Here is a 15,741-nt window from a genome sequence, read left to right on the forward strand (position 1 = left end):
CAAGAACATACATTTCTGTGGGTCTGCTTTAGCAAGGTCAGCTGCTTAGCTTTCCCTGCTAGAACAGCTTGTGCCAATTAAGAGTTTACTTCCAACTTGTCGAGATGAGGCACAACTCCTTCTGCCACGGGCAGGGGAACCTACAATTACTGGTAAATCAGCAGCCTCTGACTCATCCGTAAGTTCACTGAAGATTTGTTATCTTCTTAATCAGTGAAATGGTAGGCATGTACAAATGGACTGCCATCCACACAGGGAATTAATGTCTTCAGCTTAGCCAACTCCTTTCGCTTAAAAAATAAATAAATCAGGCTGTTGGAGTATGCATCTCAGAGTAGAAAGGACTGTTCTACTGCAGAATCAGTTTAATATCTAATGCTTCCCTTTTCAAAATTAGACAATACTTTTAATCTATAGATAACAGAACTCCCGCTGATTCTTGCACTGCAAAATCTGGCCTGAGGCTCTTACTTTTAAATACTTCAAAATGTATGAACGCATGAAAATGCAATGAATGTATGCATTTTCAAGAGAGTGGATTTTTCCATAATATGGATTTATTACTGCATGAAAAATTCAAAACAAATCTGCAAGGTCCCAGAGCAGGGGGAAGATTCATCACTTGCCTAAACAAAAATTAGGCTTGACAAAACATTTCAGAATTTATTATGGTGAAAAACTCTGAATTGGGAAATTAATGGAAGCTGTGATTGACAGCCTGATCTAACCAGTGTTTTACAAAAATAGACATAGAGTTTACAAGAGCATAATATGAGGAGATGTTAAGTGCATGAGTGATAGCAGAATCCTAGCGTTAAAGTACTAGCCTGAACCTTTCCAGTCTTACCTGCTTTCTAGTCACTAATCCAGCTCTTCAGACTTAATATTAACATCCCAGATGTCCAAACTATTTCAAACTTCATATTTGATTGCTGCTTAAGAAATGTCCTCACCTTAAATAATTTTCTCATTTTAACTGGGAGGTGAGGACTTGTAACTTTTACTCCTATGCCAGAAATAACTGCACTAAATGAAAAAATACCAGGATGTTGGTCTTTAAGTCTTTAGTGATAAAATGACAGATGCCTGAAGTTTGAGGCAGGAAATCTAATCATTGCATTTCTGATTTAGGTGAGTGAATTCTGCCTAAATCCCATCCTGGATGCTTAATGAGTGGTTTACTGTGCTAACAGAGAAGGTAGAGTCTGTGATATGAAAACAACATGATGGGGACCTGGACTAGACTCTGATGTGCCATTATCCATGATGCCAGGCTGCAGGGCTGGATTTCAATTTAGATTTGAAAGCCTCAAAATCCTACTGCCAGTTCTTGGAGTCAGACTCCTCCAATAACATGAAAGTGTAGTTGTGAGAAGACAAGAATTGAATTTTGGTTTTGCTTTGTAAATTATAAACAATGCTCTCACACAAGACTGTAATTCACAGTGTGACAGCTGTGTTACCAAAACTGAAAGGGCTTCCCTGTTTCAGCATTCTGCTTGCATTTAAAAAAATCACTGTCTAGACCAGACTTGTGGTAAAACAATATTCTCTCACAGTAGCTGTCATTACCATAAATGTCTTGATGTAGGCATCGATGTGCTGCCTTTCCTTTTGGTGCTACTGTAGTTCTCTTCCATCACTGCTCAGTTTTGGTAGTCGCTATGTTGTATGAAGTACGGATGAAAACATCTTCCCCATATTGTAAAACAAAACCACCTCCATGTGTTTGCTAACAAATCCTTTGGGCATCAGGGATGGCATTTGGCATCAGGCAATTGGGATAAGTTAATCCAAGATTCCTGCCCAAATATCTCAAAACTACTCATAATGAGTCCTTCTGGCAGATGGGGTGTAGGTAAGGGCTGGTCCTGCCAGCTGAGCCCTTAGGGTCAGAATTGCATTTGCGTCGCCTTTTTGGAAAGGTGCAAAGCACTCAAAAGGTCTACCCAAATGGAAAAAGTCAGAGCTCTCTGAGGCGCTCCGCCCATATTGCAGGAGCTACACCAGACTGCCTGCAGCAAATTCTTTGGCATCTCATGTTTTAAAACACGTGGTGGCCTCGAGGAGGATTTGAACTCAGTTTTGCAATCACAACCTCCCCTCAACTCCTGGAGAGCAGTCATAGACCTCTGCCAAGGACAAAGGTCCTTTTGGCATTGTGTAGGCAAGCACATCAACATCTGTACCCATGTAGTACAAGAAGCGATGTGGTGAGCATCAGGACTGTGCTCAGCTCTCCTGCTTGAACGGTCATGTGGAGACACTGCTCAGCACGAGACTGAAACTCATTCTCTGGATCCACACTGGGTCACCCTGTCCATTCTACTGCCAGGATTTAGGTTGTAGAAAAGCCTAAGGAAAAAACATTTCTTATTCTTTTGTGTCCCAGAGCCATATATTTTTTATTTCTATAACAAGTTCCTGCTGCGAAAGGCTATGTTGTTAACAGTCAGCAAGCCAAATCTGCAAATTTACTTGCTTTAAAACCTACTCAAAGTTTAAGAAGTTCCAGACTGTTCCTATACTTCAGACTCCTGCCTACATACACACATAGTGACCATCTATCCTAAAAGATCCAAATGTCCTTAGCTTTCCTACTTGCACTGAAGAGACCCTGCACACTTTCTGAAATTAAGCTATACATCTGTGTTCATATAGTTGCCAAAAGGTTGTGCCTTTGCTGCAGCTGGTCATTTTTATTTTGGCATTTTCACCAGCCCTAATAATTAGTTAATTAGATGCACTATCTCCAAAGATAAAGATTTCACCTTGAAAAAAAAAATCATACAATTAGAGCCTAGAGATTAGAGTCCTCTGCAGTGACATCATTCACTTTGGCTTTGCACTGACTTGATTGTGCTTTATCTCAACTGATAGCTCAGGGCAAACTTTCACTGAGGTCAGGAGCTGTAAAGACCTCACTACGTACGTATGTACAGGCATCCAGTGAGTCAGAGGTTGGTTCACATATCCAGACTCAGCTGACTAGTATAGCTTGTAATGATCTCACATAAAAACTTTTATTTATGTTTCTTCTTCTAAGTTTTGACTGAAGCAATGTTTGACTGGACACTTCCATCATCCAGAGAGGGGATGGCAGTACCATGGACTCACCCAACAAGGGAGATGGGTAGAGTAGAGACGGCAAATGTTGCTAACCAGCAAGTGAGGAGTTCATGCTGAACAACTTTTCTCTTCCTTGTACCATTTTGAAGAATTCACTTCTGAAATGGTTTTTCCTCAAACCTTACACAGGTTAAAACTGATACTGACTGCAGTGTATGGCTAGCTTTAACTCTTTCCTCTTTTGAAAGCCTAGCTTCTACTTCCAAAGTCCTTTCTTCTTTGCAATGTCCCTGGAGAAACCTGTGTGCTCACAAAGTATTTAAGGGTTGACAACAGCAGTATTTTAGATTTTGAAGGGTCAACATCATTTGAACTAGCTTAATCTCATGGGTCTATGAAGCTGTGTTAGAAATGCTGCCTAAACAAGTACCCCATCCACCTTGCCTTAGTCCTGCCTGAAATCCAGAGACAAGGAGGAAAGCAGATGGGGAAAAAAAAGAAACAGTTAATTAAAGGCCAGGTTCTGAGCATCTCTATCTACCTCCTTCAGATCATTACAGCCATATCTAGGGAACACACTCAATTTCATTGAAAGTTCCTCCTTTCTTTGCTGTCAGCATCTAAGCTTGGTTGGCCTTAGGCCCCTCAGAGCCTCATGAGGTTTCCCTTCACTTCATCAACGAGCAGTTTTCTAGGCATGGGTTAAAGAGCAGGCTGCTGCTTGCATAAGCAGTTACTGCATAAACATCAATATGCCAGACTGTCTGGAGGAACCACAATTGGCTCAGTGGCCATGTCTCCTAACAGCCCCCACCACTTTGTCGCACAGTCCCCATCATCCCAGTTACTTCTAACACAGGCTGGAGCCCCTCTCCTTGAAGACCCTCAGTAAGGTACATGTCTATACTCAACAAGGCAGCAGTATCTCAGTGGGACGCAAACAAACTGCAACTGGAATGAAGCTCAGGAAACTCAAAACTGAAATGCTCCTGATGAAGATCCACATGTCCCACTTTACAGAAAGCGACAAAGATGAACTAGCAATATTGAGAAAACCAGCATCCACAGGGGCCAGCATGGCTGATCCCAGCCTTCACTTAGATACCATAAAGCAGATGGATTCACTGAGGCAGACCAGGAGCCCTCCTCAGTGAGGAGGAGGCACATGGATATGCTGCCACAGGGGAATGTCCCATGACAGCTGCAGAGTGGATGCAGTGAAGACAAGAACAGGGGCTGGAAAGGACATGGGAAACATGAGTGGTCTGTGTGAAGAAGTTAGAAACATGGGAAAGGAGGCCTGGGGTCATGGCTGAAGAAGGACAAAAGCAGTCTGTGTTTTCTTCCCTGAGGCCTAGAGTTCGGCTGGAAGAGGTATCCCCTGAATTCACCAGCCCATAATTTTGTTATCCATGTTTGGAAATATATGGGCCACGTGATCTAATTTAATTTTCTCTATTCAAATTGTTGAATGAATGACATGCCTCCTTAGGGTGCACTGAAACACACCCCACACATTCCTGTAGTAAATACATGACTATAAAAGTGAGGTACCTCCTAAAGCCTGAGAAGTTGCTGTTTCTACCACCGCTCATGTATTTAAACTGACTGCTAAGTTGTGTGTGATTCTACTCATTTTCTGTGGAGGGAATTAGCTTACCCTCCCTCAGAGTTAACACAACACTTACTAGTATTTATATGTGAATTCTGGAATTCACAACATTTAAAAGATTTTGTATAAATCTATCTGCAGGAAGCAGAGCTCAAGACTTGTCGCTGGATCAACCTGTCAATATCGAAATGTCTAAAGAGACACTAAATGCACTGTAATTGTTCCTCAAAGTCTTCAGTTGTCCTCAAGCGCAATAAAAACCTTTCAGGGAGTGATTCAGCCACTCATAAACAGTTACCCAGTGCCATTCCATACATTGAAGTAGGCATTTAGAAGACATAAAGACACGGTGCTTAGGGACATGGTTTAGTGGTGGACTGGGTTAGTGTTTAGACGGTTGGACTTGATGATCTTAAAGGTCTTTTCTGCCCTAAATGATTCTAAGGGTTTGCAAAACATTCAGGTGGGATTGATGGAGAGGACACAAAGAGAGTCCTCTGCTTTTCCGTGGCAGCAGCTGGAGACCAGACAGGACATGTCAGAAGAGCACTAGATAGCTTCATTTAGCAGATAACTGAGCTGTCAGGGTCTGTAATAACTGGATGGACAGGAATTTTGTACCTATTGGCTTTAATCATCAGGCCCAAACCACAATAGCTGTTTTAGAAGGATGTAGAGAAGATCTAAACCTCCAACAATGTTCAGTTTGATTGCACAAAGAGCTTTTAAGGACAGTGCCTAGCAGGCTGCAGTCTTTTGTGGTTCAAAAAGCTCTGAGAGCAATGCCAGCATCTTTATGAAGTGTCTCATGGCACAGACACTGTCCCTTGTAAAGGTAAAAAAACTTGCAGCTCCTGGGCTGCTGCTTTTTTGCAGAGGTCTTCCCAGTGCTTAACTTTAATCACTTAAAAAGTGCAAAGTGCAAGTCTAGCATCAACCACTTAATAATAGCTTGTCTTGTCCCTCTACTGCCCTCTCTTCTGAGTGCTGTTTAAAGCGGTGTCTATAACATCAATATTTAACCACAAGGCTTGCTCATTCTCACAAGGATGGGGATTGCTGTACACGTGGGCTAAATCACAGTGCCTAGACAGCTGATAATACTGAAAGCATCTTTCAAGATGAGGCACTTGATTGCTACTCTAAAGCTTACTGGTGAAAGGAATGTGTGATCTATTTTTTTTATTGCATTTGAAATGAAATACCTTGTTTAAATATTAGTCATCTGGATTTATGCAGCTCATTTTTAGAACTGGGTTAGCACCTGGCAATCCAACCTGAGTAAGCATCAGGCTATCCTAGTCACAGGCCCATTCAATTTCTCTTTCCTCTTTTTGCAATGTGTGACAGACTTCTTTTTTTTCTGGTATGATTTCCTTCCCACCTCTCACGAGACAAATCCACGCACCCAGAGCAGCTGCCTGACAGCAGCCCAGGAGGGGAGGCAGCCTGGCAGCGGTGCCCTCCCAGCGCAGCTGAGCAGCGGGGCTGGTCCCTGTGCTGACACTGCTCTGCCACAGCTGTGGGTACAAGCAGCTCCCTCGGGGCAACGGGGTACCCCAGGTACAAGAAAACAAAATGGCAAAGTGCTTTATTTTCTGACTGTGAGACAAGTATCAGGGGAATTTTCAGTATTACTGTCCATGACATTTTCCTGAACACTGAAATAGATTTTTCCTGCTATTAAAAACCTTCATATCTGCTTTCCAAGCTTTGTACTTCCTTTCCCGAGTGTTTCACTAATTTTTTTTCCTGCCTTTGCTTTAAATTTCTGCAGTGTGGCACAAATACAAAGCACGCTCCTGGCAGAAAACACACCGCAAAATTCTGCCTGTCCTCTGCCTGGCTAAAAGCTGGGGAGAAGCCTTCTTTGTGTCTTCTGCACATCTGGGGATGGCGCTGATAAAGACAAACAGTCAAAATGACGCTACCTAATGATTTCTTTTCCCTTGGGGAAGTGCTGAGAAGGATAAGAGATATACTTTGCAACACTGTTCCCAGGGGAGTTTATCTAAGCAGGGAGAAGAATTAATAGGCAGCCTTTTAGGGAGAGACAAATTTGCGAAAATATAGAAGCATTAAGGAGATTTGCTGGGATACAAAATCCCTATTGTCGTGGGTTGACCCTGGCTGGACACCAGGTGCCCACCAAAGCTGCTCTATCACTCCCCTCCTCAGCTGGACAGGGGAGAGAAAATATAAAAAAGGCCTTATGGGTCAAGATAAGGACAGGGAGAGATCACTCACCAATTACCATAATGGCAAAATGGACTTGACTTGGGGAAATTAGCTTAATTTGTTACCAATGAAATCAGAGTAAGATAATAAGAAACAAAACCAAATCTGAAAACACCTTCCCCCCACACCTCCCTTCTTCCCAGGCTCAACTTCACTCCTGATTTCTCTACCTCCTCCCCAACAGCAGCGCAGGGGGACGGGGAATGGGGGTTGCAGTCAGCCCACCACACGTTGTCTCTGCCACTCCTCCATCCTCAGGGGGAGGACTCCTCACACTCTTTCCCTGCTCCAGCACAGGGTCCCTCCCAGGGGAGACAATCCTCCATGAACTTCTCAAATGTGAGTCCTTCCCACAGGCTGCAGTTCTTCATGAACTGCTCCAGCGTGGGTCTCTTCCATGGGGTGCAGTCTTTCAGGAACAGACTGCTCCGGCGTGGGTCCCCCATGGGGTCACAAGTCCTGCCACCAAACCTGCTCCAGCATGGACTCCTCTCTCCACAAGGCCATAGGTCCTGCAAGGAGCCTGCTCCAGCGCAGGCTTCCCAGGGTGTCACAGCCTCCTTCGGACATCCACCTGCTCCGTGGGGTCTTCCCCAGGCTGCAGGTGGATATCTGCCCCACTGTTAGCCTCCATGGGCTGCAGGGGGACAGCCTCCCTCACCACCGTCTTCACCACAGGCTGCAGGGAAATCTCTGCTCTGGTGCCTGGAGCACCTCCTCCCCCTGCTTCTTCACTGACCTGGGTGTCTGCAGGATTGTTTCTCTCACATATTCTCACTTTCCTCTCCAGCTACTGTTCTGGCAGGTTTTTTCCCCCCTCTTCTTAAATACGTTATCACAGAGGTGCTACCACCGTCACTGATGGGCTCAGCCTTGGCCAGTGGCGGGTCCATCTTGGAGCCGGCTGGCATTGGCTCTATCAGACATAGGGGAAGCTTCCAGCAGCTTCTCACAGAAGCCACCCCTGTAGCCCCCCTGCTACCAAAACTTTGCCATGCAAACCTGATACAACTTGGGACCTAAAAGTGTCTGTGCAGGGTCCAGCCCATGTCCCCGCACCCTGCCAGCACAGGTACTGCTGGCGAGCTCTGTCCCACTGCAGAGGGACTGCATCTCCAGGGACCACCAGCACAGCTATCGCTCTCCAGAAATGATCTGTGTGTCAGGGATCACAGGAATACCAATGTGGAAGGAATCTGGCAGAGCTAGCCAGCAGGAACTGTGGGCACTAGCTGTGCCAGACATGGGGATGCACAGCTGGAAATTAGAAGGAGCTCAGATGGGCTGGATGAGGCCTGGGAGCACTGATTTGTATGAAGAGAAAAAGATGAGTCTTAGCCTGTATGTGCATTAGTGGGAAAAGTGCTCACTTGCCATTGACTCCTGACACGCCTCTGACTTTTTTTACAGTTATAAGCAATTTAAAACCAGTGAATCTGACTCCATTCATGGTAAACCAGTGGAGCTCCTGCATCTTGAAGACAGCCAAATCTGCAGGATGGTCTAGGCAGAGCGTTTGAATTTTTGCCTGCTTATAAATTAATTCGTCTTGGAGCACCCAGATCTCCAAGCTGTACACCTGGCGAAACAGGTCATGTAACTCAAGGGGAAGCACAGCGATACGTCTCCGTAGGAAAGCATTTCCCAGGGCTAGGACATTAGGGAACCATTTAAAGCTAGGAAATAATATACAATACAATGAAAGGAGGGAATTTCTCTGGCTTTCCTCCAAAAGCCAAGCATTAATCATTGATCAGAAAACGGATCTCCATCTCCACTGAGAACATTTTTTCCTCCATTTGCTAAGTGGAAAATGACAAATGAGCTAGCTGTGCCCTCTCCCACATCCTTTCTCCTGCCGCCTGTCCAGGCATCCCTGTCGCTTCACCCTCCCTCAGCACACCACAACCAAACCAGCAGCTACTTACTCGGCACCACTAGCAACCTCGGGGGCGGTGGAGGTGGAGGAGGTGGTGGTAACGGCGGAGGTGGCCTGCACTGGCAAATTTGCTGGCAGCTTTCTGTGACTTTCTCTGCTACAGGCTTGGAGCATGACTTCTGGGGCTCACCCTGAGTGATCTGTGAAAAAACAAGTCATTGCATGAGCAGCAGAAACAGTGAAAACTGATTTTCCATGAATGTGTTTCTTGGACTCGAGTAACCAAATGGCACCTCAGACCTGTAGTGAGAACTGAGCTTGTGTTCCTCACTAAGGCCACTGTAAGGAGGTCTCTTCCCTACATGGTCCCCATTTTTAATTTTTTTACTTAACACAATATCTTCAAGAACTCTTTCTGTCAAGTTTGGTTGAAATTGTCTGGCTGGTTTCTGAATTATTATGCGGTAAGGCGAAGGCGGGTAGTGGCAGCCAATATGACTGCGTAAGCCTTCTTTCCTTAGGAAAGCCATCTAGCAGCATGCATTATTCACAGAGTCGTTGCTGCAAGCCAAAGAGAGCTAATAAAAATTACAAGACAGTTAGGGTCAGGATTATGTTCATTTTCCTATGGCAGAACTGAAAGCAGAGGAGATCTCTCCCTCGCTTTGTCAGCCTCCCTTTGATGTTCAGAGAGCATTTCACGGAGTGTTTCACTTCCCACCCAGAGGAGAGGGAGCCCACATTTTACTCATCCGCAGACCACATCAATGACACAGTCAAAATGGAAATGCCACAGGCTGTGTCTTGTAGCCTCCGTAACAAGCAGTGTCGGCTAGTAAAAAAGCTGAAGATGCGGCATTGCAGAACCCAAGTGTAGGCATCACTTGCCCACGGACAATGATTTAACCAGTATTGGTATACAATATATTCAATAGCTTGATCCAGTCATGACAAGGACCATTTATTAACAGCATATTTTTCTTACCATCAGTAACATATACATGACCAGGGATTTAAGGAATATTCAGTAAAATTCCTAATCTAATGCTATGAACTGAAGAGGACTAAGTCCCTAATGAAAAGGTAATTTGCTGATCATCCCACAAGCTTCTGAGAGGTGTTAACTTCAGAGGTGTCTAAGCCAGCTCTTTTTGAATGGACTGATACTCAGATGGAAAATACTGGATATAATTTTAAGAGGACAAAGCCTAAAAGATGAATAAGCATGTTACCTAACGAGCACTTTGAATGTAGGATTAGGAGACCACCTGGGACAGAGCTGTGTCTTGCTGAAGCTAAGGGTAGTTAGCATTCAACTGTTGCCTTGTACTGTTTGGTCATGGGCAAATTATTGTCTTAATAGTCTTGGCCTAACATCACCTTCTTTAATTAGCTCTTTTCCATGATTTGTTGGTCATTACAAAGAGGATGTCTCATGCCATGCTTTTTGATCTGTTTTAGGTGGGCCTCTTCTGCCTCCCTGCCTATCCCCAGGGTCACCCAGGGTTGTCTTTTCCCTCGTCCTCTCTCCTGCCCAAGCTTTGCCTCTCTTCCCCTGCCAGCTCCAGGCACACAGTCTGTCTCCTCGCCCCTTTCAACCCTCTCCCCCAGCCCAAAGCACAGCCAGCGAGCCTCTCTCACCACCCACAGCTGGGCACCAAGGGTGCTGTGCTGCCTCTTGGCTGCAGAAAAGCTGCACACAGTCATTTCATGTATTTCTGGCCAAAAAGAAAGACATGGCTAATTAAAACAACATCACTGCACAAAGGACACGTTCACATGCGTAGGAGGTTTCTAAATGCAGAAAGATGCATTACTCTGGCCTCAGGGAAAGGGAGGTAGGGCTTTGTTGATTAAATATTATAGAGAGGGAGGAAAAGAATAGAAAAGGCTACACACAGCTGAGTTGGAAGGACAGCTCGGTGCAGAATAAGTCAGAAAGCTCAGTTCTTTAAACAGCTTGTCAAAATCTATTACCAAACGTAGGGAGAAACAAATACAGCACAAGTGCTTTCCAACTTTCTCCTTGACCATCAGGTAATAGTAAGGGGATGGTTAAAGACCACCCCAGACAGCTTCCAGGAACTTACACAAACTCTCTGAATGCTCTAATGAATCAAAATGACTCGGCTTCATAATCCCTCATGGCTGCTAATAAATCTGCCTGCTAAGCAGGCTTATTTATTTTTCAAGTAAGTGATCATAGACAGCAGAATATCCTCCATGCCATTTCAGCTCTTCCAACACTCTTCATACACTGGGTTGGGGTGTTGGGGACTCTCACAAGAGAACCCCCGTAGGAAGAGTGCCCACTCCACGCGCTGGCAGTGGCACACCTGGGGCACCTCCTGGTCGTACTGGTGTGACAACATTTACTGTGCTGACAGAGGAGGTAGGGCAACAACTCCCCACTGGCCCCAGCAGCTGATTAGGCAGCAACAATTAACTCCTAGCTACAATTATCGTCCCCTACCTAGTTCCCCGGTTGCTGAATCCTATGGCTTGCTACAGTCTCGTGGGAGCCAGTGCAATGGGAGAGGACAGAGACAGGGAAGAATAACACTGAGCAGACTTGGAGCCAGATCCATTCGCAGACCAGAAGCAGCTCTGTGTATGTAAGTGAAGACAGTGCTGGTATGGAAAAGCTACATTGACTTATTGCTCTAACTTAATATCAACCAGAACCAAAGGCTTTCTCTGCCTTTTTTTAGGACTATTGACTGCTTTTAAATCCCTGGAGGCTCTCCTACCTTAGTCTGCTAATAGAGTGTCCTCAGAAACCAGTGGATATTTTTCTCAATTACTTTGCAGACAAGATTAACTCTATACATGCCCAGCCACTCCCTGCTCCTGTATACTTTTAAAATATTATTTCTGAAAAAAAAAAGTTGCTTTGTCTCTCAGTACCTTAGTCTGAACCTTTATCAAAATTCCCCACGATCATTTTTAAATGGTTGGGAAAGAACTGACATTTAAAGGCATGGGCTTTATCACCTATTTGTTTCCCTTCTCTTGTCACTCAGTAAAATGTGTGGTTGTTAGAAGATACTTGTAGGAACACAGATATTACCTTGCCAGGGGCTTGTGTGAGAGGGTGAGTTTAAAAGAACAAAGATAACGTAAGTTGGCTGAAATCTGGCAGGAAAAGGAAAGACACGAATCGAGGTTGAGGGCCTCGAGGAGGAGAGAAATAGTCAAGGACTGCTGCAAGAAGATTAACTAACAGTGGCAAGAGAGAATTAAGAAAAAAAAAGAAAAGACATTTGGCTCCTTTTCAAGGAAAAAATATCCCACTGTTGATGTCTATTAGTCTTCTTATGAAAGGAACGAAGGCTATTACTTGTATCTTCTAAAGGTAAGCAGAACAAATCACTAGAACATATGCTTTAGGGAACAATCTTGCTCTGGCAGAGGATGATGAAATAAATTACTCCACGTTTCTTTCTTACTGTCTGCAATTCAAGGTAAGCTGCCTTTACAGGAGGTGGCAGGAGAAAAAAGGCATGTTGAAAGAGCCTAATCTTTCAACATCAAGTCCGGCCTCAAAACTCTACTACTTGTTTGTTCTGCCGGACACTACCAAACAAGTAGCAGAGTTTTGAGGCCAGACAATGTCTAACCAGACACCTCCTGGGGCGCCAGGCAGTTCGTAGCACAGAGGTTGCCTTAGCAAGGGGTCATCTCCGGAGATGGACCACACAGGGCTTGCTCCCTACTTGTTACTTCTGCACCTTCCAGCCATTCCTCCAGGTGCTGGAGGTGCCATGAACACGTGTCTCCTTGGCCTGTCTAAAGCAACTTGGTTGCTTGTTTGGCATGAGGCTTTCTTAACACACTCAGCAGTTGGCCAGTTTGGACATATATGTTGCCTGAACTTCAAGCTGTTACATTGTTTGCCCTGGTCTGAAAAGACATAAAGAGTAGACTTTATGGATTTGTGCATTTGATATGAACATGCTTTGCAAAAAAACAGACAAATCTTTTAAATATTCATGGTGATTAAAATCTGATATACAAATGTCCAGGGAAAAGCAAAAAGAAAGTGGTAACTGGTGGTTTCCTTTTGCAGTCTCTCGAAGTTTGCGCCTGTGACATATTTCTTTTTAATCCAATATTTCCTTCAGGAACAGTGGTCCTAGTTCTGCTCTGCATAGAGTGGAAGAATAAATCCGCATGTGGTCAGAGCTGTTTAGTATTTCAGTAGAGTCCCATGGGGTTGCAGCAGTCCACGAGCATGCTCCATGGAGTGGGATGGGAAAAGAGGATTAATACAGTCCCTGAAGGGTAGCCCTCTTGCGACATTTTGAATCAGGTAAAAGGAGGAAAGCTTGAAAAGAAAAGTGCAGTTGACTGAAAAGGCACAGAGACCTCTAAAAGCCTGCTGATGTGGCAAGAGCTTTGTCTCTTGGAAGCAGTCTACAGATACGAGATCTCAACATCACTGCATAAATCCCAGGACAGCTCTGCATAATTCACATCAGAGTTAATCCAGATCCGTGTTTATGAAACCAGAAAAAACGTGACCCGGCTATGTATCATGACACTTACTGCTCTTTTTTTTAATTATGTCAAAAGCCCCAGACAGAATTGTCACAGTGCTGGCTACGACGCTAATAAGACAAGATTATGGGTTTTGGTTTGGGTTTTTTTTTTAATAAGATAAATGCTTCTCCTCTGATTAGCATCTGACTGATTCTCTTAAGTGCCTTAAGGCAGGGCCTGAGGAGGGAACGCAAAGATGTGGGAGGGAAGACCATGCCACACAAGTCATCACATGAACAAACAGGTGAAGAGGGGCTGGGAGAAGAGATATGAGAAAACACAATGGCTGCTATAGATGGAGCAGGGCCAGGGGAGTGACACGATGGGACATTACTGGATTAGTTGAGGAGAGTATGGCTTGTGAGACTTTGAAGATAAGAGCAAGGATTATGACTCAACATGGGGAAGGGAGTCATGGGAGGGGTTCAAAGATGAGGGAGTTTTGGTCACAGGAAAGCTGGTACGCCGGTGAGTGCTCCACACCTGCACTTCCCATTGGTACCTGCTGATGGGAGCCTTAGATACCTCCTAGTTTTGGGAGAGCTGGAAAAAAGCTTGAGTATGAGCAGATTTATTGATTGTCCTTATACAGAACAGCAGGCAATAGTGGAAGCATAGATGAAGAATTGGATAATAAAACTTAGAAATTATTGCAAAGAAAGGCTGGGCCCCTTGGCTTTTGCATTTCTCCGAGCCTGTTTCAATTCTTATAAACGTAATTATTTTTAAAAGATCAGCTTAGATCACGCGAGTAGTTTGCCAGAAAGATGTTTATGCAAGGTTTTTTTTGTCTGCTTGATGGACTGACTGATTACAGGAGAGAGGTTTCAGAAGGCATCTCTTTTACACAACTGTGTTTCCCTTAAAAATGCAGTTAGAGTTTTAACTTATGCTTAGCTACCCGAATACTTGAGCAGGACAGCAGTAAGGTAGTGCTGGCAGAGATTTTCATGACGGGGTCATTGGTTTAAAGGAGGTTGTTTTTGTTGTATATCTGTTCATTTTAATCTGTAAGGAGCACAAATCCTTTTTGTCATTCACGGCAAGAGACAAGATGCTAAAACAAACATCTCTGTTTAATCTCTTGGGAGTCACTAAGTTTAGAACAGGGAGTAAAAGACATGGAGTCTTCACTGTGTTTTCTCCGAGGAAGAAACTGCAATTGTTCTGTTATTGAACAGCACTTGGCTGGCTCATCAATCACTCCTCTGAAGACGTATATTATAAATAAACTTTAAAATATCAAAGTGACGCATTTGAGTTGAGCTTTGCTGCCGTCCTGATTCTCCAAACTGGATGGGCACTCTCCCTCACCATACACTAATTTCTTCCAGTCCATCTTGCTGGTCACTCCACATTACAGTCAAGGTGACACAACATCACAGCGTCGGAGTTGGCAAAAGCTGATTCAGCTCTTTGCCCAGAGAATCCTCAATTCGCAATCACCATCGAAAACCCACCGCCAAACATTACCAAAATTAGATCGCCGGAGCTTCGCTCCGTGCATCGCTGTAGGTGCATCTTGCCACCTACAGCAAAATGGGCTTTACAAACCCTCTGGCTGCCGGCGCGCCGAAGAAAGTGAAGTCAGCTCAGACAGACCACACCGAGTTCAGCGCTGCCGGGGGCTCGGGGCCGCCCGCCCACCCCTTACACGCTCCGTCCCGCAGCCGACGGGGACCGCGCCGAGAAGAGTAACAGCTCTGCCAGCTCCGGGGGCCGCCTGCGCGCCCACCGCCCGCCCGCACCAGCCCCCTGCCGGCACTGCCGGGGGGCTCCGCCTGCCCCCCCCGCACCCCTCACCCCGGCCCCACCGCCCCCCGCTCCCGGCGTGCGGGTGCGGCGCAGCTCCGGGCAGGCTCGGGCGGCCCTACCTGGACGGAGCCCCAGAGCGGGTGGAGGGCACAGTGCAGCAGCAGGGAGGGCCAGCAGCAGCGGAGCAGCCCCAGCAGCTCCCGGAGCAGCATCCCTCCTGGGCGGGCGGGCGGGGGCGAGGGCTCCGGGCGACCTGGGGAGGGAGCAGAGCGAGCCGGCAGCAGAGGCGTTGGCTCGCACCCATCCCCGGAGCGCGACTGTCCCAACTTTAATTCTGGAGGGGAGGGAGGGAAGGAGGGAGGGAAGGAGGGAGGGAAGGAGCGGGGGGGAGGGAGGCAGGGAGATGGGCGGGTGGGGAGGGGAAACGGTGGTCGGGAAAACCCAGCGCCCTGCAAGTCCCGGCTCCCTCAGCGGGGAGACGTGCCTCTACCCCCGCCCTGCCCGCCTCCCTCCCCGCCCGCTCCGCCGGCTTTCCCCTCCCCGGGATTCTCCGCCGGCCGCCGCCGGCAGCCTGCCCGCGCCGGGGGCTCCCCGGCCGGCGCTCACCGCTGAGCCCGGGGCTCCCTCACACCCCGCGAGGGGAGCG

General features: G+C 46.1%; 1 protein-coding gene across 1 annotated transcript in view; it reads right to left on the reverse strand.

Moving 5' to 3' along the window:
- PRIMA1 (proline rich membrane anchor 1) overlaps nt 1–15,307 on the reverse strand; it is a 54,904-nt gene extending 39,597 nt beyond the window's left edge. Inside the window, exons 1-2 of the mRNA XM_068399793.1 lie at nt 15,215–15,307; nt 8,848–8,998 (exon numbers count right to left, since the gene is read on the reverse strand). Coding sequence (XP_068255894.1) covers nt 8,848–8,998; nt 15,215–15,307 — 244 coding nt within the window. The remainder of the gene's footprint in view (nt 1–8,847; nt 8,999–15,214) is intronic.
- Between the last annotated feature and the right edge of the window lie 434 nt (nt 15,308–15,741).

The sequence above is a fragment of the Nyctibius grandis genome, chromosome 4 (genome assembly GCF_013368605.1).
Source record: "Nyctibius grandis isolate bNycGra1 chromosome 4, bNycGra1.pri, whole genome shotgun sequence".
In the NCBI taxonomy this organism is placed as follows: Eukaryota; Metazoa; Chordata; class Aves; order Nyctibiiformes; family Nyctibiidae; genus Nyctibius; species Nyctibius grandis.